The sequence below is a fragment of the Hirundo rustica genome, chromosome 2, assembly GCF_015227805.2.
Source record: "Hirundo rustica isolate bHirRus1 chromosome 2, bHirRus1.pri.v3, whole genome shotgun sequence".
In the NCBI taxonomy this organism is placed as follows: domain Eukaryota; kingdom Metazoa; phylum Chordata; class Aves; order Passeriformes; family Hirundinidae; genus Hirundo; species Hirundo rustica.
The window spans coordinates 86,305,305-86,333,150 of NC_053451.1; the positions used below are offsets into that span (position 1 = coordinate 86,305,305).

The window sequence follows — 27,846 nt, forward strand, 5'->3', positions numbered from 1 at the left end:
CTGAAACTCTGCAGCGGTTGAATCACTGATAGCAAAGAAGGATAAATCATACATCTTTTTCTGCTGCAGCCACCATAACTTTACCACAGGCATTCAGATTGCACCTGGAAATGAGAATTGAGTTCAGGCAGTATCATGATTCCCATTTCAGGGAGATGCTGCTTTAAAACAAGTCACTAACAAGAGTCTAGCTAAGCTCTGGGGGCCTTTTAGGTCCCCTTACGCTAGCAGCTTCTTTCCTAGGAAGTACCTTCAAACCATTTAAATCCCTACCTCTCTTCTAGATTAAGATTGGAGGTGGGAGAGGTTTCACAGTGGGTCAGACTAATACACTAGACCCATATTTTTTGAGCTTTTTTGCTTTCCTCCTTAAGAAGTTATCATTTCTCTTCCATTGCTTGCCTCTACATTGTTAAGCTCCCTCAAGGCACTTGAGGTTGCATTTTGCTTTTGTAACCCTACTGGTGACTGCCAATTCCTATCATATTCCTGTGATCCAGAGAAATAAGTATAGGGTGATTGCAAGCCAGTGTCAAACTGGGAAGGAAGAAAGGCTACATGCCTTCCCCCAACTCTTTGTCAGTTTTGGTTCTGTAAGGAGACAAAGAAGAGACTGTGCATAAACTGCAAGGGACAAGTCTAGAGAGCTCAGAGACATTGTCAGGAAAAGGGTTTATTTCCTGCAATAGGTGTGTCCCACACTTGCTGTTGAGGCTGGCATGAAGCATCCTCTGGTTCTTGTGGGGATTTAGGAGATAGACATCACTCGGGTGTGGGGCAGGCTGCCAGGGAGGAGAGGGGAAGGCCTCTGAGCATGCCTGTAGCCTGGTTTGTGGCGTTTCCTACAGTGAGGAGCTGAGCTGACCCCTTCGCCTGGGCTGTACTGTGAGGGTGTAACAACAGCCCCGGACAACCAAAAGGACCGAAGTGTAAAAGGTCGGGGCTGACGGTGCCGGCTGTGCCCCTCTGGCCCATTACAGTGGATACCGGACCCCCACCGGGGAGACCCTTCCCAGCCCTGAGGAGGAGACCAGGGCATCCCGCGTCCCGCGACTCCTCTTCTCCCTCCTCACGCCGGCCCTGCCCGCGGATCCCCGGGATGGCGCTGGGGGAAGCCGGGGCCGCGAGGGGAACCCGGGCAGCTCCAGCCGGCAGCCGCCCGAGGGGGAAACTTTCTGCCGGGCCGGCTCAGGACAGAGCCCACGCGGGCGACCTCCGGCTTCACGCGGGGCCGGGAAGGGAGGAAGGGAGGAAGGGAGGAAGGGAGGAAGGGAGGAAGGGAGGAAGGGAGGAAGGGAGGAAGGGAGGAAGGGAGGAAGGGAGGAAGGGAGGAAGGGAGGAAGGGAGGGCAGCGGTGCCACCGGCCAGGGCGCACCGCGGAGCCAGGCGTGTCCCGGGATGGCAGCAGGGTAAGCCCTGCTCTGGAATAGAGCCCCGGCACGGCGCGGAAGAAGGTGGGGAGAGCCCGCTGTTCTTCCTGGGTGCTGAATATTGTGCAAACTCCGGCAAATGGGACTTCAGCCCTCCCGCCCCAGCGCAGAGAGGAGAGGGGCTGGAGGGAAGCGAGGGGAGCGCAGACTTACCAAGCGTGGAACACTGAGAGGAGGAAGAAAACCGGCAGGAGCTTAGCGGACATGGTCCGGACAAGCGCTGGCCAGGTGAGAGGTGAGGCAGGACGAAGGAAACGTTGCAGGGTGCTCACACGGAAGGGAGAATGAGGCAGTGAGGTAAAGGTCTGAGCCTCTCCTCCTTTGTATTCTCAGCTTAATATCCTGAAGAAAACACTCTCTTCCACAACGCTCCGAGAAAGGAGGGGACGATGAGAGGGAAAAGGAAAAAAAAGCAGTAGAAGAAGTGGAACGAGAGGGAAATCCCCAGCGGAGAGGCTGCCAAGGCCAGGTATAAATCAGTCTCCGCGGGCTGACAGGTGTTCAGCGGGCACGGAGCTGCGGCGCGTCCCCTTCGCCGGCAGCCAGTTGCCGGGTGCAGCGGCGCGGCCTCTCCCGCTGCCCGGGCTGGGCTGGCCGTGCCCCCGGGCGGTGCACAGCGCCCAGCAGCCCGGGCCCCGCCGGGCCGCAGGTGCCGCGGGGCGGGCCGGGCCGGGCCGGGCCGGGAGGGGGGCGGGCTGTGGCGGGGGGAAGGGGCGCACCGTGCCCCCCCGCGGAGCGCCTGCCCGCAGCCAGCCCCGCAGCGCGGCACCAGAGCGCTGCCGGGGACCGCCCCGCATCGGAGAGCACCTCGGCCCCGCTCCCTGCCCAACAGGTTCCCGCCTCGCCGGCAACTGGAGGAGCCGGGAGGTGAACCCTGCCCCCGCCCCGGCGGGCGCACACACACGCACACGAGAAAGGGGGAGCGGCAAACCGGGCAGCCGCAGTCCACCGGCAGCCGGGACTTCTCCCCGACATCACCGGTCCGATGCTGCAGACAGGGCGGCCGGTGGAAGCATCCCCCTGCTGTTTTCCGGGATGCCCTCACGCCCAAACCCCACAATCACTTGCCAAAAGCCCCCCCCCCACCGCCCGGGGCTGGAGGTGCTCTCTTCAGACGGAGGGAGGAGAGGGGTCGGGTGCTGGTCTCGGGGTGATCGGAGCGGCGTCGGGCACCCCGATGCACACACAGGCGCAGATCCATGTAATCGGTGCGGCTCTTGCACGGACAGATAGACAAACACAAGGCAGTGTGTTTCTGCATGCCTCTGTACCTAGATAGATATGAAGAAGTTCGCATGCACTGTACGAATGCATGGATATACATTTATATGCACAAGGTATGCCAGAAAAATGTATACACGGGGAAAAGAAGAGGTCTACACGATCCTGTAGACCAGGTTACATGGACTTAGGTGTATATTGTAAACTTTGGAGGAAATTAGGTTTTTCTGCCGTGAGATTTGGAAATGAGACAACAGTCAAGTGTATTCAGGGCAAAAATAGTTTGGGATTGGACAACTTTTGTTTTTCTACCCCAATAGGAACAGCACAGAAGTGATTTTTAGCGATACCAGTTCTCTTCAGGTGTGTGGAGCTTTGCTATGGGTATCAGGATAATTGGAATATTCCCCTTTGTTTTCAGAGTGGGAAGTGACAGAATTTCACTTACGTAATTGTAATTTGAAAACAGAAAACTCTGCCAGAGGTACAGCGAGTCACTGCTTTCCTGTGATCAGAAATCTCGGGAGTGTAAATTTGTTTCCTTCTCCCTTAGACATAACTTCCATGTTCTGGGGGAGTCGTTTTAAATTGTTTAATTAAAAAAAAAAAAAAAAATCTGCTGGAAAATGCAATCTTGCTTTTAGAATAACTCCTACATGATGCCTAGAAGAGCTGGAGTTCTGTTCCCGAAGTTAATTCTTGAAGGAACGACCCAGTTTAAGGAAAATCTGTCGTGAGTCAGGCAATTAACTCTCAGTTATTCACTTTATGGGTTTTCTTTCAACCTGTCGGGGTTTGTTGGGCTTTTTATTTCCAACCTAAACGCCTCTTTACTAGATTATACAGCAGTTCTTTCGTGTTTACTTTGGTTAATTGCAGTTACTGTGAATTGCTAATAATCATTTGTTACAAGGCTTGCGCTGTTTTCTGCCGCCAGCAGAGAAATGCGGGAGGAAGCCGGGCCGCCCGCTGCCCTGAGAAAATGAAGAAGGGAACGGACGGCGAATGCTCGGGGGTTGCCCGGATTTCACCAGGAATTGCTAAGCCGACGGTCGAGACGTGAAGTTTGCGGGAACACCGGGGCTGTGAGGAGCCGGGGCGAGCAGGGGAGCCGCTGCCTCTCAGCGGCGCGAGAAGCTCCCGGTGGATCCTGGCGGCACGGGGCTCCGGCACCGCGCACGGCCACGCTCCGCAGGCACTTGAAGGCTCCCTGAAGGGTGCTGCTTATGCAAACGTCATTTAGGGCTCCCACCCAGGTCGCGGTTCCCACGTCCCGGCTCGCAGCGCCCGCGCGTTAGGAAAGCAAGGACGGGAAGCGCCCGTCATGCAAGGAGGGGTTTCCCCTGCGTTAGCCATAGAGAAAAAAGTGTGTATTCACACACACACTCAATCGGAATAAATGAAAGCTCCGCCCGGCACCTCCGCCGGGGAGCCCAGCAGCGCGAACACGGGGGCGGTGCCGCAGCATGGGAGAAGGCTGCGGCGGCCCGGGCCGGGGGATCTCGCTTTGCCGCCAGCGGGAGGGGGCGGCGGGGGTGGGGGGGCTGCCCTGCCTCTGCTGCCTCCGGCTGGGCGGCACGAGTGAGCCAGATAGTTGGTGGCAGAAAGACCCGGAGGAGAGGACCCCGGCGGCGATTTACGAAGAGAAATAGCGAGGGCAGGTCCAGCTCCGCATCCCCGCTCTCGGCGACCCTGCTCCGCGGGGACCCCCGGGCGGCAGAGGAGGGAGCCGGGGTCGGCTTCCCCGCCGCGGCGGCTCCGTCGGGCGCCGCTCCGCCTCTTCCCCGCCCGCCAGCTCCATCCCGCCCTCAGCGCATCCCGCCGCGGTGATGGGATCCTCTGGCGGCGGCCGCGGGAAGCGCCGGGGATCGCGCAGGGTCCCCCGCCCGCGCTGCCTCCGGCCGGCGGCGGAGAACTCGGCTACTCCTGCGCCGCGACCGTGCACCGCGACCGGAGCTTTCTGTGGCCATCGAGTCACTCGGACCTCGAGAAAGACCCTCACAGTGTCCCCGCTTTCCCTGCAGAGTGTCAGAAATCCCCAAGGCTCGATCGGAGCTATATGGTTCGCTGATTTTTGATTCCTTCTCCTCAGGCCGTAAGAAAAAAAGAGAAGGTGATGTTTAAGGTTTTGCTGTCCTCGGTGAGCTACATGTTAATACCAAAGGGATACTTAGAGCACCACTCTTCATTACACCTCATGCCTCGGTTATTTCTGCTCCTCCTGTTCATACTCACATGCTTTTACTTTTAAGCACACTCTCTGCCTTTGCTGAGCCTTTCTAAATATATATTCAGGTATGGGTCATGATTATCCAGCACAGGTTTTAACAAAAAGAACATTTTATCATGCCACATAATGATAGTAAAATGTTTATATTCTCAGTAATATTCTCCAACACAACAAAATGCATCCACATTTTAACTTACCTTTCATTGTTTTCTCACAGAAGGTGACTATCTTTTTAACCTGAGGGATACTTCTGTGATATGTCTTGTGCAGTGGGGAGGCATGAGTCTCTGAAGGTAGCTGTGCAGGGAGATAGCATAAATAAGGGGGGAAATGCTGAGGAAGGAATGGAGCTCATGGATCAAATTCCTCACTTGCTAGAACTGGGAGCCCCATCTCAAGCACTGGACAATGTGGGCACCTGAACTTTTCTGAGATTCAGTGTTGAAGGAGAGCCTTACTAGTGGTTTTCCTGGCACCCCAGTGAAATATACCATGAGAAGCACAGAAAGGGAACTGGGGCTGCTCTAAGACAAAGAAGGAAGAACCTGAAACCTGTCTCCTACAGCTCCTGGAGTTGTCCAGCTGAAGGCCTGCTAGAGATTTCTAAAAGGCTTGAGCCACTTTATTCTGACTAAAGGTCTCTGTTGCTCCTGCTGGAGCCTTTCGGTAGGAAGTTGAACCTCAGAGGTCCCAACACTATCTCTGTGCTCTCAGTTCTGTGCTTCAGCTCTCTGGCTCATGAGCAGGATAGGGAGAATCTCTCCTGATGATCAGCTCCATGCTGCAGGTTTTCAGCAGCTTTGCATAGACTTTTGGCAGAAGCATGGGCCTCCAGGGCAGGCAGGTCTGCTCCTCTGGGGCCAGACCACCCCGAGCAGTTGTCCTGAGAACATCAAAACCACCAGCGAATGAAGAACTGAGCCCAGAATCACTGAGGCCAAAACTGCCTTGGGTGGCTGATTCCAACATTTAGCATACATGTGTTAAGTTATAGCAGGGGGTTGCCCTATGTGTAGTAATTTTCCTACCTGCAAATCCAGCCTATCATTGTTGGTCCAGTCCACTGCAATCTATCAGGATTTCCCAAAAACTCTGCAAATTCATCTAACTGAAATTAGTTGGTATCTTCAATCAATATTCTTCCTTTTTACTCTGCTTTTAACCAGGGATTAATTTAAGCAGCAACTTTAAAACATTATGACTGTGAGAAGTGATAATTGCTTTTGAGGATGGCACTGAAAAGGAAATAATGCATTACAGAATGGGACACTTGTACTTGAGTCTAAATTAGGGGAAATCTTTGGAAGATCCTTCAGAAGTCCTTTGGGCTTCATAAAATCTAACTTCTAATCTTTCTATCTTCTCATAATTGAACAAATGTCTATAACAATATAGTGGAAGATGCAAAATTGGTAAAGTGAGGGTGTCATCTGAGAGTCACCATCCAATGACCATACTTAAATGTTTGTAGTGACATAAAAACATAAAAGGTTTGAAAGGATTCAAGCAACGTTATCATTTCAGTGTCAATTCCAATCTGAGAAGCAAGGGTATTAGGGGAAATACATCCTTATTACAAATAACTTTATCTCTAAATTTAAAAAATCTGCAAGTGCTACATTCATCTTCTCTACATAAAATGAGGAGAAAGCAGTTTCATTCATTTTTCTTCAAAGTTTAACTTAGATGTTGAGCAAGAATTTTTGAAAATAGAGATTATTTTATAAAATCATTACTTTTTCAGTTTTGTATAAATATGTTCAGTAATTCCACAGAGGGCACATTCAATTTAGAAAAAAAGCAGAACACAGCTCAAGTTAACAGAAGAGTGTTCAGCTTTAGAAAATACGTTGTTGCTTAAATTCATCCCTGAAGTAAGATGGTTCAGCTCAAATACAAGAAATTAATAATTTCTTCCATTGCATTTGACTTGTTCTTTCATTCTTAATGGGTGCAAGGAAGGAAATTTGGCAGCAGCCTGCACACACTTCCCCTACAGTGCTGAATCGTAATTCATTCCTCAACTCTTCTTTTTAATTAATGCATACATGAAATAATCAATGAGAAGCAATTTCTATTTATTACCCCCCTTTGGCCATGATTAAGCTATGAAGTAACTGTGTCCTGTGGGGTCCTAGTTCACCCATGCCGGGGACAGTGACACAGCTCATTCCATTCCTGAAGGCCCAAGTTACTTCCAGAGGATAACAGGTTGGCACACATCCAGACACCACCCCAGCCTGGACAAGGCCAAAGTGTTTTGGTTGAGCCAGGACCTGGGAAATGCTCCCATCTCCCACTGTTCAGATAACATCTCAGTGAGTAGTGATCTTCCACACAAACAGTTCCCCTGACTTTGGAGAGATTTAAATTGTGAGGTAGTATATAATGCAAGGCAATAGCATTTAAGTACTCCAGCCTGGAGTGTATTGGCTTATTGAAGTATCTTTCAAGCTATGGAACACTAGTGCTCATGCACAAACACATGCTGCAAGTAGATCCATATTTGTTGAAGATGATTTTCCGTGTAAGTAAAATAGATCAGATTTAGACATTCTTCCACTGAGTCCTGCAAAGGAGAACAGGAAATAATGCTGTAATACAGCAAGAGTAAGAGTCAGACTTGGGTGTAAGCAAATAAAGTACAGAAACTCTCAGGAGCAGACTCCAGAACTGGCCTAGAGAAGATGTTAGTGAAAGATGGCTCTGAGTTTCTCATTCACAAAACTCAGTCTTCTGAGTAATGTAATTCTTCTAGTTTCCCACCTGAAGAAATAGCCGAGGTACTTTTATAAAGTTTTGCCTTCCAATAAGCCCTGCAATTTTTCATGGTTTTTGATCCCTGCAGGGCCAAAGTGACCCCCCAAAGGGATGATGAACAAGGAGGTGTATGGCTGCTCAAAGACACACAGGCAGGCTACATGAAAACAGAGATCCACATCCTCACCTCAGCTCAGGCTAGCACTGAATAGATGGGTGTGCCCCCTCCCTTGCTCCTGTTTATCTGCATCCAGTCACTTACTCAGTCCCATGGCTTCTCTACTGCCCTCAAGAATTTATGTTTTTCTCATTCCACAGCATCAAACTAAAAGCTTCAAGAAACAATAGATGTATGAGATTTTTTTCTTGACATTTTTTAGGAATGAAAGTGTTGAAGAGAAGACACAAAAGTGTCCCAGCCCCAGACCATACCCTCATCTCAAAGTGAAGTATGAATTCTCCATTCTGTCCCCAAAAGATCATGGGATTGTTGCTCCATAGCAAGATAGTACCTAATTCTGCAACAGCTTGATTCACTGTGTTCACTCAAGGCAATCCCCTTTCTGGGCAACAGGGAAGATATGTCACGTGTGCACATGTGATCAAATGTGTGCATGTGTGCTTTCCCTTTAATTCTTCAGCTTCTGTGGTGTGCTCTTTGGTCTTTCTAAAAGGATAACCAGTATAAGAATGACAATTTGCAATCACATGTTGAATGCATTTTTTATTTAAACATTAAGATTTAATTACAAAAGCTTCTGGAACAATTAAAGGATGCCAAGGAGGAAAGAGCTGAAAACTCAGACGGCATTTTCTCATTCATTGTGAAAGCAAAACACATTGTCAGCAGCAAGGCGTTTTATAGAAAAGTTTCAGATGGACAGTACAAAGACCTTTCTGTCAATATTGTCACTGAAACACCTTGCTGTCAAGAAGCACATCTTTTTTTCTGATCACACTTCCTAGAGTTGGCTGATTGGTTTTTGCAGTGGGAAACAAGTAATAATTATTGCAGAATTACTGTAATTCTTTTCTGCTAATCTCTGCTAATATATCACAGTCTTCTTCTTGGAAAAATGTCCAAACATAATTTACTTTACCCTGATAAAAATGACTAGTGCTGTTGTTAGAAGTTTTATTTGCACAAGTGTGTTCCTAATCTATGTTAATTTCATGCAATGTAATTCTTAATTTTTGGAATAAATACTGAGAATCATTAGAGAGAATTCCTTGGAATGCAAAATCCAAACAAACTTCATCTTTTCATTTAAGGGCAAGATTCCATCATCTTTATTTACATAAGTAGCATCCTGGTGTCTATGTTATTTCACTGCAAACTAGAGTCTCAAGCAGTGAAAATCTTCATAGTCCCATTAGGATTCACTGCATTGTATTAAACTTCCAATGAAAATTGGGCTGAGCAGTTTTGTCTGTGGAGTAATGCACTACCTGTAGCTAGTAAAGGTGCTCAAACATAGCCCTGCACTTAATAATTTGGCACATTTACAACTGGCGTTACTCAGTAACTTATCAGATGACAATAGTGGAGTTCTTCCGTAAAATATAGGTTAAGCCCATATTTGTATGACTGTACATCTGAAGTATAAAACCCACGATATGTAGTACACTTGAACAGTTAAAAAATATAACTTATTTTATTTGTAAACTATCAATGCAAGATACTCAGCAGCAAAGAAGCCATGTTCAATGTCTTCTGATCTTTTATAAAGATCCGTTGCTGTAAGTTATATAATCGTCTCCAAAACATCTGAGGTTACATGTAGAAACAATCAAGGCAATATTATTTGTACATATTATTAAACATGCAAAAAACTTCCTGAAGAATATTGCCCAAATGTAGAAAGTCATCTGGATCGCAAATTTTCCTTGGTAGCATCTGCTTTGTAAGTATGGCTCACACGTGGCTCCAGGGTACTTCAGTTTATTTTGGAGAATTGGCACCTTTAATAACAGGCTCCCTATTCAAATATGTGGCCCAGTAAACTAAGTTAAAAGTTCCAAACAGCACTGGAAAAATGATCCGAGACATTTTGTCAATCTTACTGATGCTGTTGTAAGTCTTTTTACTTTCAGCAGGCTTCTCTTCTGCAGGCTTCACTGGAGCAGATGTAGTGTTTGAGATGACAGCTGGGGCTGAGTCCTTTGGCATGTTTGGTGCAGGAGTCATTTTCCCAGTGCTGTAGGTATTAGTTGGTTTATTTCCCAGTAAGTTGCGCTCTTTTTTCTGCAGTGTAAAGAAAAGAATGTTATACCACAAGAACAGAAAGTGGAAACATCCTCAAGATACTGACCTAAAAAGCTGAGCACCATAATAAAGAATGCCCATTAATGCTCGTTGGCTACTCTGACTTCACCTATCAAACAGATGTTTCTGCCTTGATTTTGCAGCCCTTACTCAAGTGCAACTTTCCCTGAAAAGAAAGCTGAGACTCACTGGCCAGACCCACATCTCACCTGGCATGTGCATTAGCAGCTTCTCTTGTCAGCGAGATGGGGCAGCACCAGAAGAGGGTGCTGCCCCACGGGCATCTGACAAGATGTGAACCTCATTTCCCCAGCTGCTGCAAGGAGTATGGGGAAGGGTTCATTGCCCCTGCCAGCCTGGCCTCTTTGTAAGGCTCTTTCGGGATGCCTGTGGGCAGGAGCTCTCTAGGAGATGATTTACTTAGAGTCTGTCCTATCCCAAAAGTTACATTTCAGCATGAAACTCAAAATGTTTGTGTTTTCACAGAACCAGTCTTTGGCTCCTTTTTTTACTGTGGTGGGACCCCGACCCATGGAGCTCAATGTAAGCTCTGTTATTTATTTAGGAGAGCATACAGAGAGTGCTCTGCAGAGATATATCTCATGGTGTATGTCCGCTATTATCAGTCTGATGACTGAAATCCCATGTCCTGTGTACTCAATGCCCAATGTGCTTCTGTAAACAGTCCTCTTCATACAGATGATAGAGACTGGTAGTTTATCTCTGTGAAGGGAAGGCACCGTATTTCCTTGCACATTTTCCTTCACAAGAAGGTACATGTATGACATGAGGTAATTAAATACCTTTTTCACAAAGAAGCTAAAAATTGACCATTCAGTTATTTAAACTATACTGAATACCTGCTTTTTATTTTAGGTATTTAAAAAATGTAAGTTGAGCACCTTGATTTTTGCAGCTTCCTGGGCTTTTTTGCCATCCCATGCCCAACTCCTCTTTGTGAAATAGTTGACTGTTGCAAATTCAATCAATGCCGAAAATACAAAGGCGTAGCAAACAGCTATAAACCAGTCCATTGCAGTAGCATAGGCCACTTTTGGCAAAGAATTACGGGCACTGATACTTAAGGTGGTCATGGTGAGGACTGTTGTTACTCCTGCAAAGAAAAAATAAGAGTCAGAGACCAGTTTGCTAACCCTTATGGGATCCCGAATGAGTTATGAGCAGGTCCCAATTCAGCAGGATACCTACAAAGGCCACATGAAGTCAATCAGTGTTTGCATATCACGTCTTGAAAGAATAGGAAAAAATGAAAGCCTTCAGCCTCAGATGTTTTGCTCTGTGGAGTTCTGGTTAATTCTAGTTGCAGCATATTTAAATAAGGATTTTTAGGGTAACTCAAGCCCAGGGTTTATAACTGTCAGAACGAAGTGGGATTACTTATTTTATTTTCTTATACAGAGATTGCATGTTTAAAATTGTTGACTGTTACTGGTTTTCTTGACTGTAGCTCCTCCTTTCCCATATGATAGAAAATGACAAAACAGCCACTGCTTTCATCTGCAGGAAGATTTTCCCAAGAGCAAAAAAACTCAACTCTCAGTTACAGCTTTGTAAACCTAGAATCAGTCAGCAAAGTGATGCTACTACCTGTATTCTCTCCATAAAACTTCCTGAACTAATTTTTGAACAAAGCTTCCAACTGACTTCAGGAGGCTGGTATAGAAAAGTGACTCCTTTAAAATAGCTGAACAAAGTTTTACTTAATAAACTGTTCCCACTCCCCTTGTTTTTCATCTAGTAAAAATCTTGTATTTCAGCCATCTTCACTTGAGAAAGTGCTTATATTCTGCAATCTTTTAAGGGTAAACCAAGTAATTTAATGACACACCAAAGGTTTTTTCCATAACAATTTCTTCAGTAAATATACTTTTTTTAAGTGCAAAGTCATATTAATTTGTTTGATGGTAATAGAGATAATTGTCACTAATTAACCTCTAAATGGTTTTCCCAGACGAACATCCTACGACAAAGATAAGCAAAAAGTCTTGAAGTAATATCTGTTTCAAATCCTTAGTTAGGGTATACATTAAATATGATAATCCGTATGTCTTTTTTTTCTAAACCATCCAGTATCCACGCAAGTGGAAAAAAACCTACACAAATCACACTAATCTGATTCTTCTGTCCTTAATTTTTACTTGATTGATTGACCAATTCCTGTCATACCTTTACAAAAACAGCCCAGATAGAGCTTTTTAATTGATTTTGAGTTTAAAATGGAAGAGAATGAGAAAACACCTCAAGCAGAAATAAACACTAGTGAACTGTAGTTTTGTCACAGCAAACCACTTCCACAAGCCATAAAGATCCTATCTGTGTTCTAGGAGAAAGTGGGATACTCACCAAAGACAGTTCTAGCGGGGACAGATTCTCTGTTTAGCCAAAACGACACTTGCGATAAGATCACAGTCATAATGCAAGGAAGGTACGTTTGGATGACAAAATAACCAATTTTTCTTTTCAGATGAAAATGGGCTGTCATGATAGTATATTCACCTAGAAGAAGAAAAATGTCCATTTGAGTAAAATAAGGAAAGCTTATTGATTTAGAGACTGAATGAGGCAAGCCCCAACCCCCCATTTGAGGACACAACTCAGCCATTCTTAATTTCATGAAAAATTGGATGAATTTCTGCACTGTGGAAAACCAAGACTTGAGACGGAGGTGCTGCTAGATCCTCAGTCTTCACATTCATTCTCCAGAGCAGAAGACAATGACTGCTATTCCTATTACACTGAAAAGCTGCAGTCCTCCCATGCACCTGGAATTTTGTGATGTTCACAGCCTTAAAAATCTGGCTTGCTGGCACTGACTCAACACTGTTTGGTTTTGACTCAGTCTTACAAACTCTTGTAGCATAGTAACAATCAAGGCCCTCAACTCTTAGAAACCTGATTTAGCAGCAGGATTCAACCTCATTAGGGAAACTGCTGGGCCAAGCCATCAGTTTTCAAGAATGAAAATGGGTCCAGACACTCCTTCTGCACCTCATTTTAGGGACTAGCGTTCCCATCATCTTCTGCGAGAACTGCCACTTTTCATATGGATTCTGGGATGTCTTATTAATCTGAGTATCCAAACCCTTCAGGCTGCTGGCCCAGGAAAAAAAAAGCTCCTCTAATGCATGCAGTGTTCCTAGAATTTGGTACACTTTAGCCCTTCAAAAGATTATCTGTTTATGGATACATATTGTGTCCTCTCTTGTTCAGCTGTGCAGTGAATATTGTACTGCCTGCCTGCAGAGCTCCCTAAAAGCTGCCACAGCAGTGCTAAATTCTGTTTCTTTTTCATATGCCAAACTCACAGCATTGCCTTAATATGCCATTTATCGGCTCCTCTGAATTTCAATAAAAGACTAAATAAATGCACTCAAAAATCGACAGACCAGCTGTCACCTTCCCTAATGTTTCAGAAAAAAAAAATCAAACCTTAACCAGTTCTTTCAGATTGTTCCTGGAAAACCATATAGTTGTTACTGAGGACTATTCCTGGTGGTAACTGCTCCCTGGTTCTTTCAGACTATTTCTGGAAAACCATGTAGTTGTTACTGAAGGTTATTCGTGACAGTAACTGCTCCCCAAATCCAAAATCTTGCTAGCTAAAAGCATGCTACTATTTGCCTAGGAATAATAACAATAAAAACATAATGTAAGAATAAAAAGCAATCCATCCCTTCAAGTCCTAACAGTTCTTCACTGATATCAAAGTAATTTAAAAGCATGCATCATTCAGTTGGGTACTGATGAATCAGAGTAATGCCTGTTTTGAAATATATATTGTCCTTCAAGAACAACTATAGCTATAATCTCTTGCAAGATTTGACTGTTAGTCCCTACAGAACATCCACAAAAGGAAAATATCCAACAGACTGATTCTGCCTTGAGTGGATAGCCTGAGTTGAGCTGTCGCCAGCATTACTAAGCTATTAGATTTGGCAGATTACTTCCAACTGACAATATGGCTAATTAGCAGAGAACAGGTTTACAGTGACATGGTTTTTGCAGGTATAGCTGTACTCATACACTATGCTACAGGAGCTCTGCTATTCTACATCAAGTTTACAGACCATGTTCATGCTGACGATTTTAGAGAGAAAGTGAAATAACACAGAAATACCTTAACTGACATCCTGCCTCCATCTTTTTGTCTTCTCTGGAGTCTGATTTTCTGGTAAAACAGTTCCTTGAAGAGTGATTTAAAAAGGGACACAGAATGCTGTGAAACTGGGGAGAAAACCCCTGTGAAGAAAAGCCTAATTCCCTTCCATTTAGTGTAATTTTGAACCAGGGAGGCTGAACATGCAGTGGTCTCAGGAGGAGCCTCACTTGCTCTTTATTAAGGAGTATTTGCAGCAGGGTCTGCCTGCCTGTAATCTCAGGGAGAGAGACTATTTCTCAGTTGCTGCTGCACTGGGATGTGTTTGAGTCACAGTTTCCCTGCTCAGTACAGAGTGACAGTGTGCATTATCGATTTTGACAGTATGCTCTCAGAGCTGGAATAAAAAAAAAATGTACACAGCTTCAGAAGAGCAACAGGAGCCTCTCTTTTTCATTTTTAAAACACAGAAAATGAGTGCCTATATTGTGATGTCCCTCCACAGATGATTTTTACCTTACCATTTTCTTTAACCTATCAAAACTCTTGTCTCCACTGAAATAATCACAGCACCTTGATTTTGTACTAGCTCTTCTCCCACCTGATATATTCTTTGATTTCCCATGCTGTCCCTTTCAAAAATGTCTATACCAGGAATACTTCCTCCAGTAGACTTAGGGCTTAAGAAAACCCCACAGCTTCGTTTTTAATGCCCTGGGACTGCTGCTTAAAGTAAAGCTAAAAGCTGTCTGAGTTGGCCTTTTGTTTATAGAACAAGATACTGGCTCTGTTGGAGCAGCAAAGCTTCCTTTTACTTCTGTAAGGCCACTGTTTATCCTTAGACCATAAGCTTTCTCGATCAAGAGCTAATTTTTTTTTATAGCTTTATGCAGCACTTAAAAGAGAATCCTGTTCCTGATGGGGTCCACTCATCACTGCAGAAAACAAATTATTGTGAGTAAACAAAAACATTTCTAGTACTAATGAAAAGCCCTAGAGCAGAAACAGCTGCACTTCTTCACGGAGCTGTGCTACTGTGCTGCTGCTCTTAAGGATTTTTTTATGCTTTAAAAGCTGCTACAGTGTTTTTTGGTTTTGGTTTTTTTTGGTATCTAGTTGATAGTGTTCTGGAGATCATGCTTACAGATTTTTCAGGATCTTACACACATTATTCCATTGCCATTTTGCAGAGATTCAATTGAGTACTTTAGGGAGGCCAGACCAGCCTCCAGGCTTGTTTATTTACTGGATATAACTGGACTGAGGTCCTATCAATGGCTGTTCTGGCAAGATGCTGACATTAGGTACATTAGACACCTCCCTGACTACGCTGACATCCAGAATATTTTGGCCCATAAAAAATGCATGTTCCCTTTTATAGCAATACTAGGGAAATATCCATCTCAAGAAAAACATCTGAATTGTTTGGTTCAAAATGAAGAGCTGCATGGCTCTTTTATTAGTTCGGCTTTGGATATTACAAAGCTCAGGCTCCAGCTGGCAGCATACAAAAGAGTGGGTTTATGTTTTGTTTTGTGCCACTGCAGATCCTAAGTTAGCTATGAGAGATTCTGGGTATGGGAAACATAATTGGGCAACCATTTGTAGAAAGCAGCAAGATCCACTTGGACTCAAATCCCATATCTGATTGTTTTCAGCACTTTTACCACCAGGACATAACAGATGTTGGGTCTGTTGAAAACAGTGTGAGTAGTCAAATGTCTTTCTTTCAGGTGAATAACATTTGGGGATGTTAGCACAAAAACCCCTCAAAAAACAAAACAAAAAACCAAACAGCCAAAAGAAACAAACAGGTAGCATATGACAGAGCTGTTTTCTGTGCCATGGCTAAAATGTTCCAAATTTCAAGATTGGTTGGAGAATTAGGAATGCCAGGGTTTTGTTTTTCTCTGACAAGGCAGCCAAACAGCAACTTGCCTACAAATCAGCAGAATCCCAAGGAACCAGTACAGGTCTGGCACTTCCCTTTTAAAAAAGGTCTGTTAGGAAGAGAGGCATAAATGACCGACGAGATAAACAAACATTTTGTCTGTGCAACTGCAAGGGCTGTGTAGTTTGACTTGTGTGTCATAAAAGCCACAAAACATCCAAGCACTTGGATTATGCAACAGCTATTTGGTTTTCCTTTTCACGTTCAACAATTCAATAGAAGGAAGAAATGCCTTTGATGGCCATTCGTAAGTAATGCTGATTACTGGCCTCCTACGAGCTTGATGAAGTCCAGAAAATCCATCGTTGACTGATGCTTTCCCTGTGCAAAATCGGATTTTTGTATTTTGCTAATCCCCGGTTACAATCTGTGTCCTGCTCTTTGTGATCCACCCTGCAATCAGAATCCAGCCAGCCCAGATGTAACCCAGGACATTAATATAAAATCTTGACGTTGGAAATACAGCATTTATTAGCACAAATCTTAAATACGTGAGGGAGGTGTTTACTGTGCGGAAACTTTGGGATTTGTCTGTAGTGTTTCCTTGGGCTGAGGAGTACAAGGAGATTTTCACCGGCAAAGCAGCAAACTGGAAGTGGCCTGGAGCTGACACACTGGAGCACTCACTGCCTGGGCTGGATGGTTTTCTTGCTCTGAGGAGCAGGACGAGGTTGTAGGAGATGCTCCACTACATCCTTTGGATCTTTTTCTTGGCAACAATGAAAGCGAGAGGGGAGCTGCCATTCATTGCAGAAAACAACGCGGCTATGATGGTGAACTGGTAAGGAAAAAAGTGTCTTTACTCTTTAATGGGAGATAGTGTACTCATTCTGTCTCTGCAAAAGTGACCACTCTGGTTATATGTTTCTGTTGACTTTATGAATCTTTGCTTTAGTAACAGCTTTGTGTCTCCTGAAGTGGGCAAGGGAGGGGGTGGATGTCTACAGGAGGAGATGGCAGTTAAATTTAGCACTGCTCAAGGCAAGCCTTCCCTCACTTTGTGTCCTTTCTGGAGCACAAGTGGCAAGCTCAGATGTCCCCTCTTTATTCACCAGTTGGAGCACAAAGTTTAATGCATCTTTATGTTTCAGTCCAACTATGTGCGCAAGTGCACATGTACTTGTTTTCGTGTCTCCTAAATTTCCTACAGAAAGTGAAAGGTTCCTAATTTAATCTCTACTTTGTATTTTGTCCTCTGCAACTCTGCCCATCATTTTTCATCAGGGACACAGTATATCACAAGCAGACTCTGTTGGGCTTTGCCTGCAGGAATTGCTCCCAGGCATGTTGCTACAGGCTGTCCCTTTCCCCAGCCCAAGCCCCTTGCAACCACCAGCAGTGGAAATCCCCCTTTTCTTAATGGCAGGCTATTTCACTTCCACCTCTTCCCCCTCCCTTCGCTGGATGCCACTAATGCTCTCCAGTCGAGTGCATTGTGTAACCTGGTTAAGCCCCCATCCTACTGAGTGCACGTGATCCCTTGTCCCGGCCTCGACCCCCCCGGGTTCCCCCCCCACCAATGCACACCCAGGGCTGCCCTTGCGTGGGAGCCTTAAGAAGCAGGGGGGCATGGCTCACGTGGATGTCCAGCCTGGGATTAAAGCTTCTTTGCCTCCCTAATGCTGCCACATCTGGCGCCTCCGCCTCCAGCCCGAGAGGGAATGGGAATCCTCGGGGTTTGCACCTCCTCTCTGGCTACGTGTTCCCCCAGACACGCTGCAGAGCCATGCCATGCCCTCCCCCCCGGCCCCCCCACATGGTCCCATCAAGCAATCACTTTAAAGCGATGATTGAAAGGGATCAAATGTGTGGGTGGTTTGTCTCTCAGGGTGGTTCCTCCCACGGGAAAATAAGCCAGCAACAGCGCTGGCAGCCTCACCGAGGGCAATTGCCAAGAAACTGTGTGAGGCTTCTCTGGCACTCCTGTAAATACCAGGAGCTAGGATGTATCTTCAGCCACAGCCTTGCAATGTACCTAGGAGCCAGCATTTTACCCTCTCAGTGTTTAAATGCCTCTGCTCAGTGGCCATGAACCGGCACAGGATACCCCTAGCACTCCACATCCCATAGGTGCTCCCCTAGCCTTATTGCAAAATAAGCAGAGCCTGTGAATCTCCCCTCCTGCTCCAGCCATCAGCAACCCTGGGATGGAAACATTCTCCCCACCTGTACTGGTACTGATGTTTTCCGTGCCCACAGTTTGTCCCATCAGGTGGTACTGGTTAAGTCGTGAGCCATCTTCGGCCACCACCACAGACGTCGTGGTGCTGTTAGTCCACACATAGATCACTTCAGAATTGGGGTAAGCATCTGCCAACAAGGGGGAAAAAAGACAGTAAGGAGTAAAAAACACTGTGTAATATTTTAGTGGATCCTTAAATGATAATGACAGGGAGAGAGAAGAATGGAGGAGTGAGAGTGAATGGAGAAAAACAAATAAAGATGATATAATCACGGTCCCATATGCCCAGCTCAAAAAATATTAGGCTGAAGCCTTCTAATATAAGAGATGTGTGGGATGGTTTGTAAAAGCCTGGAACAGTGGAGGTATAAATATAATCCATCACAACCACTCAATTTGGTAAAGAGCAGCTCAGACCTATACTCACCTCACTGGTGGTTCCTAAAGCCCAGCAAGATGCAAAAGGTATTTCGCTGAAGTTCCCTCTCAAAAGGACTCAGACACTCTGAATGCTAGGACAACAGGGACGCTCTGTGCCTTGTCCTGTCTCTGGGATAGAATTCTAAATGGTGCCATGTGCAAGTGCTGGGTCTGGTTTGTACACGCTGACTGGAATACGTACGTGTGGGTGAGGACATAGGTCTTGCATGTGGATAAAGCTGGAATGTGCTTGCCCCTGCCTGTGATGCTGAAGAGTAGACACAGGATACAGGGGTAAGAAAGCATGAAGGAGAGCAGGAAAGGGGCAGGGACCTGTGAGGAGAAGGCAGGTGTTTGTGCATAGCGGAATGGGTGGTGGTGGGAAACACCTGCCCAACTGCAGATGTGTATGTGATTTGTTTTGTGTCCATTTAGAGGTCCTAGGAATTAAATGTAGTTGCAGTACTGACAACTCATTCCTTCCTCTATAGTGCTGCTCTAGCTTTCAATGCTCTAACACCCAGATTGATCATAGTATTATAAGGGAATCTCAGTTTTCTTTTACTGACAGTCAATGCTAGGTTTAGATTTTAAGCCTTCTCTGCAGATGGTCTCAAAAAGCCCAGGAGACAACTCTATATTTAATTACATTTTATTTAATATAAGTAGCTCTCACACATTTTAGAACTCCTCTATCATTGAAAGCTTTCAGGTCACATTCCTGCAAGCATGTTACAGTAGTACAGTAGTACATTTTACTAAAATCTCTGGAAAGCAGGCAAGGGTTACTCTCCAAATGGAAGGTAAAAAACAGGTAGGCTTGGAAGTGGTCTGAAGCCAAATGTTAATATCTCACCTTCTGCACTTTTTAACTTGGAGGATGGGAGTGCAGAATATTTCTTTCTGGAAAAAACCCTGACATCCTACTTCAGGAGACAACACATGGTGGCTTTTCAGATCAGGATTTGAGAGCCAAGGACAACAGCCTAGATTGAAGGATGTGTACTCACTCCATCAGACTGCGTGTTTTGTTTGCTAGAGCAAGTGAGCTGTCTTGGAAAGGTGAAGATCCATGGAGGACTTACAAAAAATTCATAGGCATTGGGTCATAGGCAGTGGGTCAACATGAGCTTCTGAGGCACTGCAAGGGCAAGAATTATGGTAAGATGATCCCTGGATCCATAAAACCAGGAATGTCAAGCAAAAAATGGGAAGTGATCCCATTGTGTAGCACAATGAACTTTACTTGAATGCTAGACCAGGTAGCAGAGAAGAAAACAGCATGTTCCTTGCACTGTTATTAAAGTTACTGTGTTGTATTTGGGAGGCTGGGCACTAGGCTAGATACACCTTTGCTTTGACTGTTTATGGCTTTTCATCCACACCTCAGAAAATACCTAGAAATAATGAAGACAGAGTTCAAAAGAAAGTTACAAGTACCTCCAGGGACTGGAAAATAACTCATGATTTGAAACTTAAGCAGCTCAGCTTATTCAGCTCCTTGACAAAAAGCCGAGAAGTAGCTCAAGCTCTGAGTATGGATACTTGCATACAGAAATCTGAAACCAGGGTAAATCTCTTGGACTACTCACAAAAGGTGCCTGAAAGATGGTTCCAGGCAGATTCAGATGAAGAACAGGGCAGAATTTCCTAACTGGGTGGGAGGCTGGTAATCATACAGTGGATAAGCTCCTGAGGAAAAAAAAAACAAACAAAAAACCCCCCCAAAACCAAAAAAAACCTAGGAAGACAATGATAATTTGATTTTTTTTTTTTTTTGTCACATATCTGACATATCTGATAGTTGCTGCTGTATCCAGGACTGGAGCTGATCCTGAGTTTGAAAATGGAGACTCTACAAATTTTTCATCCTTTGTTAACCATGCAGGACTGCCTACATGCCTTCCTTATGCTCATATTTGTAGCTCTGCAGTAAAATTACTGTAATTACATGTCATGATCTGCTTTGAAAGGCTAAGAAGGGATGTCTTCCCTATTTCAAAATATTTGCATCACAAAAAGTCATGTAATTTCACCTACCTTTTAGAGCTGAGACACTTTATTATCTCTGAGATGATTACAAGTTCACAACATACTGTAAATAATTTCAAAGCCAGATCTGGAGAAGACAAGTGGGAGGAGATGGGTCCATTTAAAAACGTGATGCAGAATGCCCTCCTTTTTTAAATGCTTATCTGGTATATGTTATGTTGTTCATGTGCTGATTATCCCCAGGGAACGTGGGATTTGTTTAGGTAGATTTGGGATTTTCAGAAAATTTCATTTTTACCTATGTTACTGCCTATTAAAAAAAAAAAAAAACACACAAACAAACAAACAAAACAACAACAACAAAAACACAAACAAAAAAAACCACGGCTCAAAAGCAAGCTCCTTTTTTTTCCCCTGGGATGTTCTAGATGTATCCCAACTCAGCACCTCCCTGTCTCTGCAATGATCCCAACCACCAGGATAATTGGGTTTGCCTTGTTTTCTGATAATGTTATTTATTAATTCATCCTGACTAGATGCTTCCCAATGCGAGTACTGTAACCAAATTCACTGAAATTGCAATCACACAGGAATTTAGGCCTGTAAGGCTTAACAAGAATTCAGATGCTTTGGTTCTCTCCGCTGCCTGGCCTGCGGGGCAGGGGAGTCCAAAAATAATTCAACACCTCTGCTGTGAATTGCAGCCTTTACTGGGTGCTAAAGCACATGCCGTGGAACAGGGCTGGGGGCTCCTAGGCTGCAGCAGTCCAGAAGCTCCCCTGGTAAAATAGCTGCAATTCAGAGGCCACAAGTTGCCAAAACTCCAGATCTCCCAGATATGCCTAAGAAATACTCCATGAGGCTGTTTCCTTTTGAAACCATGTGAGGGAAAGGGGATGCCAATCCCAGGCCAGCTGGTGAGAAGTGAGAGCCTTGAGGCAGGAAAGAGCACAGCATGAGGCCAGTCCCTGCCCGGGAGGAAGACTCTTGTCCGTAGGTCCGTTCTCACAGGACCTATTGTGAGGCTACAAGACAGAGAGCTGTGCCACTGCTAGGCCAGGACTAGAGTACCCATGTGAGAAGAGAAAACAGCTCATCTAGAAAAGACTCTTGTGCAAGGGCAGGATGGTTTTAGCCAGGCTTTAAGACACAAGAGGGTAACAAATGTCTTCCTGTGGAGCCCAACCCAAACCAATGCAACCTGAAGTGATTTTACCTCCTCAGGAGAAGTCTGTCACATTAGGAATACTGTGAATTTACCCCAGTCTGGATATATTCTATGTGATGGATCACATATATGATATGATATAATATGATACTCATCTACCTACCATACAAATATAATAATGCATTATTTCTGTTTTAAGAAGCTCTAGTGTAAGATTTTTGTCTTTGTGCCTCCTTTCCTTACTACACATCACATTCTGACAGGAAAAAGCCACCTCATGCTCCTTTGGTGTAGCAGCTGACCATCTCTTTTCTGGTCACCTAGACAGACCTCCAGAGGGATAAGCCTGTGTACTTTTAGCAGGTAGCTGTCTTCCTACCGCAAACCTTGTGCCATATCTTCACAGAAGCCTCAAACTCCAGTTATCCCACACTTGACAACCAGAAGCTCCAGCTCTGCAGCTGATAACCCCTGCAGTATAATTAGGCACAGGCATATTGAAAACTGAAATTGGAGGTGTAGTATAGAGTGATGTTATTTTGCTGTTGGGGTAGAATTACTATTTGAGACACGGTATTATTCACTGTCATATCAAATTTTGTAAAAAAACCCTTCCACTTAAGCAAAGCTTCCAGTAGGTTGCCTACTAGCCTTGCTTCCTGAAGAGCATCAGTTCTTCCTGTTTGGAAATATGAGAAAGGTGTACCAATAAAAGGGAATATGGAAATGTATCATCTCCTTTACGTTACACACAGGGTGGGGAATGTCTCCCAAAGGGTGATAGGAAAATGTAGTTGCAGCTCTGGGATAGCAAGTTGAGAAAATAATGCTGGTAATTTTGCAAAAGCAAACTCAACTTCAAAGCCACTGCAAATCCAAGTGAGACTGCTTGGTGTTTATTCTACTTCAAGCAAGTGTGTGTCTTCTGGATTTATGAATCCAAATAATTAATCTTGTGTTCTTTACAATCAAATTGTTGTCTTGTCAAAGAAAGGAGGAAGCCTCATTAAAGTATCTTTTCTCTTCTTTGCTCACTTCTTTGAAAAAAGAAAAAAAAAAAAAGGTAGCAGTTGAGATGAACAGCTAGAATTACAAAGAAGTATAATGTTATTAAATGTGAGAAAACAACAGACATTTATTTCTACTGGACAGTTGATAAATGGCTGCAGGCTTATCATCTACCAGAATGATGAAAGAAATAATATCTTCTCATATATTTATTGACAAGCAGATCTATTTTTCTACATTCTAGCATTCAACATACACCACATAGCACAAAAACAATGAAGATGTCCCTTGCTCTTCTCCTACCCTTTTCCTGCTCCTGTATGTCTGGCAAGGAAAGCCAGACATGGTCTTTCTAATGCCAGTGAACAGTGGGCAGGGGAGAGACCATAACCAGAGAGGAATTACATTAAGAAAAAGTCTAGCAAAGCACAACAGTAAGTGGGTAAGACCTGGAGGATCCCAAACATTTACCTTGGCATTGAGGATAGCTGTATTTTCATTTGCAAATGAAGCAGTGTGAGCAGTGCAGAATCCTCCCTTGCATTCAAAAAGGAACTCACAAGCTGGGAGTTTTCTCCTGCCACTGCCCCCACAACAGGGCAGTGGTGGCATCTGTGTCTACTGATGGACACTCTCCTTTTTGCTTTTCTTTCTCCTCCATACTTGAAAGAAACTCCAGGGGAAAAAAAAAAAAAAAAAGCAAAAAAAGAAGAAGGAAAAAAAAAAAAAAAAAAAGTGGCGGGGGGGAAGAGTGTTTCTTGGCCTCTTAAGTCAAATAAACCTAAATGTGGATGGATGAACCCAAACTTCTAGTCTATGAGACCCAGATGTACTTCTAGGACTGATTTTTTTAAGCTGTAACTCTTGAAAACAAATCACCGCTGATATCTCCCAATAAGTTTTCATTGCTCCATTACAGGGTATAAAATAAGTGAGAAACAAAGAATCCCTCTTCAAAACACCCCCTGAACCCTTTGACAGACCTCACAGGAAGCATAAAGCAGTGCCTGCATAGTTAAGGCAGCTGTGTAGTGTGTTTGGGTGCCAATCCAGCAAGCTTGAGGTACGTTCCACAGTTAAACAGATCATTTATCCACAAGCCATGGCTGGAACTTTCCTTTCAGAATTATGCTAGTTGGAGGCTGAATTAACTTAAAAAGATACTGTAGAAAGATGACTTCTGGTTTGTTTTCTATGTTATGCATTCCAATTGTGCAGCTACATTCTAAGCCTTTATTATCGTGACTTTCAGTACATGCCACAAGGATTGTCAGACTGCCTAATCTTGGGAGTATTGCTAATCCCTGCCAAAGCCTGTTGATTGGAGAAGATGTGCATAAATTGTCAGCTTTTTCAGAAACTCTAATTACAATCTGAATACACATACAAATATCTATCTTATCTAACCATTAATGTATTTGACTCACTTAGAGGCTGTTATGTAACTCACTAGTGATCCAGATTTACAGCCTCTCAGACTCCTGCAGGCTTCAAAACAGCGCTGCTACGAAGCCATCCTGTACCAGCTTGAATTCTAAGAGTCAGGCTAGATTTCTTGTAGTTTGTGCACAAATATTTTGTAGCCCATTACAAAGCATCTGTCAACAGCTGTGCCTATGTGATTCAGGCCAGATTTGAGCTCAATAATTGGAATTTCCCATTAAAATGACTTTATAAGAATGACTTGATGTACAAATGAGATCATTCTATAGGAAGAGCAAATGGAAAACAAATTTAGTAAAAATGTACTTTTAAATTTAAAAATAATGAGACATGGTGCTGGTATGCATGATCTAGGTCTTGGGGAAATCGTTTTCTATAAAAATATTTTTTTAATTTAAAACAGCAATTTAAATACTAAGAGAAATGTATTCACAAATTAAGTGATTAAGAGTTTAAAATAAAGACTTTGCCATAGTGTAATGAATTCTGACATTCTTGGGAGGATTTTAGGGTTATGACAATTATTTTAGCGACCTGAAATCATTAAAATTGAGCCTGATCATTTTAACTGGCATGAGTTTACAGCATATGGATAAAGTGCATGCATGATTTTAAATACATCACAGACAAGAAGTGTAATGTGTACCAATACATGGGAAAACAAATTCATGTAAAACAGAGTCACAGGACAGCATGGACTGGTGGATGCCTCTGGTGATCATCTGGTCCCACACTCTGCTCAAGCAGGGACACCAAAAGCATTTTTTGCAGCACCATGTGCAGTCAAGTTTTTAGTATCTCCAAGATATTCAAATCTCTGTAGGCAACTGTCAATCTCTCTCGACAACCTGTTCCAGTGTTTAGCCACTCCCACAGTAAAAGCATGTTTTCTTGTATTCAGATGGAATTTAATGGTTTTTAATTACCACTGGCCCTTATTCTGCCAGTGGCCACTACTGAGTAGCACCCAGTTCCCTCTTCTTCACCTCTCATTCCCCAGTTCCTGCTATTTATACAAATGGATTGGGACCCTCTGAGCCTTCTTTCTCCATGCCAAACAGTCCAAGATCTCAGTCTCCCTCAGGAGAGATGCCCCAGCCCTTCACTGATTGCTGTGGCCCTGCACAGGATTCTCTCCACAGAGTCTCTATTTTCCTTGCACTGGGAAACTCAGATTGGCCATGCACTGGTTCCAGATATGAGTAAAAATTAAATGCCCAGAAGGGAACGTTTTTGGAATGACACAGTATCATTGTCTGTGACACCAGAGGACATCCAAGGAGGAAATTATTCATGAAAACTGATGAAACTCATGAGCATATTCATGAAAAGTTGTGACGCCACTGGCTGTAAAACAGGCAGGGGAAAGTCCAGTCATACTAAAATGTTCAGTTCTGTCCTTCCTGAAACTAATATAAAAATAAAATTTGGTAATGTAAGTAGCATTCTATATGTCTTCCTGATACAGTTTTATTTGATCTTGTTGTCACATTCTGCAGGGAATAGTATAGGATGTTCTGAAAAATGTGCCAGACAGGTCTCAAGAGACTTCATTACTAGGCAACACTAATATACTCTACTGATCATTGCTAAGAAAATAAAGATCTAAGTTAGATCTAAATGATTCTCTTTCAAAATATAATTTACAAGTCACCTCAGGAAAAGGTGGGAATAGAAATTTGGCTTGGAAATGAAATGGAAGCACAGGTTGTACCCACAAGGCGATGAAACATACAGAACTGAAGATGTCTGACAAATTCATTTTGAGACACATAGTTTTGCAAAAGCCGTTTCCTTTTCCTTTTCAAAGGAAGAAATCAGGTGGAAAGTCCTGTGTAATTTTAGAAGTTCCGGTTAATGGGGGAAAAGCCTAAACGTGATCCAACTTTGAGGTCAAAAATACAAAGCAAAGGAAAAAACCCAATCTGAAAGCAACAGGTTATTCGGAGGCTGGATTCATGATTTACATAGGTAAGTCTGTTGACTTTAATACAATAAATTGACTGTTTTCAGGTTGGTACACTAAATCACAGTCATGCTGATGATGGATGTAACACAAATACTAATGAAGAGTGTTGTCCTAATAATTCAGTCAGGCATAGCACCTTCACAGGATGAAACTGCAGTATTTAAGAAGAGCCCTGAGCTCAGAGCAGCGCAGAGTAACACAGAATGCTTCCTAAGAATGATCACAATCACCAGTGACAGCAGCTCTTTCTTGCCCCTTCGTGCTCCTCCCCCATACCATAGGGAGCAGTAAGAGGGATGCATCTATTTCCCAAGCACTTGGGACTGCAACTAGGAGTGACTACTTGCTGTGAAATCTGACACATAGGCAGTAAAAACCAGGCTTGGCACACTGAACTGAGCTGTGTGTCCCAGGATTGCAGGTTCTCAAGGCTCCACTCAGAAAATGAGGGAAAAAACCCCAAACAAAAAAACAAACAAAAAAAAAAAAAATCAAAGAAATACAAACTCAAAAAAACAAAACAAACAAACAAACAAAAACCTGCAAAAACAAACAACCCAGCAAAGAAAATGTTTTTCCGTGGTGCAGCCTGGAGCAAAACAGCAAACAGACGTGTAGGTGTAGACAATTGAACTCTGCCACTCATGGTGTGGGATGCCTGCACAAGCTGACCGAAAGGAGTGTCTAAACAGGGTGTGCTGGAGGGATGTTACACATCCAGTGCTCCAAGGTACCAGCAGCACTGGGCCATCCCCCAGGGTTCATACTTTCATCTGAGAGCTGATGTTAGAGAGTGTCATGCCTTCTTTCTTTCGCCTCTTCCCACTTCTTCCTCTCACTGCAGTCAGTAGTTGAAACACAACCTCTTTCTTTATTTTCAGGTTTAGTGGCAGCTGTCTCAGTCTAGAACTAACCTGAGAATTGATTTTACATCACATTTAATGGTGGCTACACAACTGCTTTTCATATGGAATTTGTCAAAATCTGGTGTGCCAGCCTCTGATCCTTTTCTTTTTCCCTTTTATGGCTGGCATAAATATCCACTGTAAGAGGACTAGAGAAACAAAACAGTAGGATGTGCTAGGACAATATTTTAAGTGCTAAATATCCTAGGAACGTTTCTCACCTTACGCTGGTCTTTCTAGGCCAGGCATGTGGTAATTCCACACCAACCAGCCAATTTGAACGCTGTACTAACACTTAATGAACTTTGAGTTTACAATCACAATATTAGGCACTTATATTAACTGCTTCATTAGGAAAAACATCATGGTTATGAGGATGATGTTAAGACACTTAATTTGCTTTTTGCAAGACAAACAAAAATGTCCTCCAAAGTGTGGCAGATACCATTATTCCCTTTGCATAGTACCTTTACAAAGATAAAGCGCCTTTGCTTAATCTTAATTGCAGCGGTCCCCTCCTTTTGCAAGCTGCTACTTAATATCAGAGAAGCTAACATGACCTGCTCTGCAGGAGTGTCACCGGAGTTTCTTTTGAGAAATGCAGAGTGAATTTTAGAAAACAGTCCAATCGATCTTGTTGTGGAGGATGCCTTCACAAACATGGTATTTTTGGTCACATGTAACATCATAGAATGAAATTGTAAACTCACTGTAATCTACAGATATTCTTCTCACCCACTTAAGTGGCATCAGGGACTCAACTATCGCAGTTAGCGTATCTGCT

The 27,846-nt window shown here is 43.9% G+C and overlaps 2 protein-coding genes and 1 long non-coding RNA gene across 13 annotated transcripts in view; 1 reads left to right on the plus strand and 2 right to left on the minus strand.

The window, feature by feature from the left end:
- Positions 1 to 1,991, minus strand: part of LOC120749699 (gamma-aminobutyric acid receptor subunit gamma-3-like) — a 101,430-nt gene extending 99,439 nt beyond the window's left edge. For all 5 annotated transcript variants that reach the window (XM_040057384.1, XM_040057381.1, XM_040057383.2 and 2 more), the window contains exon 1: positions 1,584 to 1,991. In XM_040057384.1, coding sequence (XP_039913318.1) covers positions 1,584 to 1,636 — 53 coding nt within the window. In that variant the 5' untranslated portion in view covers positions 1,637 to 1,991. The remainder of the gene's footprint in view (positions 1 to 1,583) is intronic.
- LOC120749700 (uncharacterized) lies at positions 1,526 to 4,142 on the plus strand. The gene is made up of 3 exons (XR_005699750.2): positions 1,526 to 1,665; positions 1,764 to 1,899; positions 3,592 to 4,142. It is a non-coding gene; the product is annotated as an uncharacterized LOC120749700 (long non-coding RNA).
- A 4,208-nt stretch (positions 4,143 to 8,350) lies between these two features.
- GABRA5 (gamma-aminobutyric acid type A receptor subunit alpha5) overlaps positions 8,351 to 27,846 on the minus strand; it is a 56,142-nt gene continuing 36,646 nt past the window's right edge. For all 7 annotated transcript variants that reach the window (XM_040057370.1, XM_040057371.1, XM_040057372.1 and 4 more), the window contains 4 exons: positions 18,142 to 18,285; positions 12,272 to 12,424; positions 10,810 to 11,021; positions 8,351 to 9,886 (listed from right to left, as the gene is read on the minus strand). In XM_040057370.1, coding sequence (XP_039913304.1) covers positions 9,584 to 9,886; positions 10,810 to 11,021; positions 12,272 to 12,424; positions 18,142 to 18,285 — 812 coding nt within the window. In that variant the 3' untranslated portion in view covers positions 8,351 to 9,583. The remainder of the gene's footprint in view (positions 9,887 to 10,809; positions 11,022 to 12,271; positions 12,425 to 18,141; positions 18,286 to 27,846) is intronic.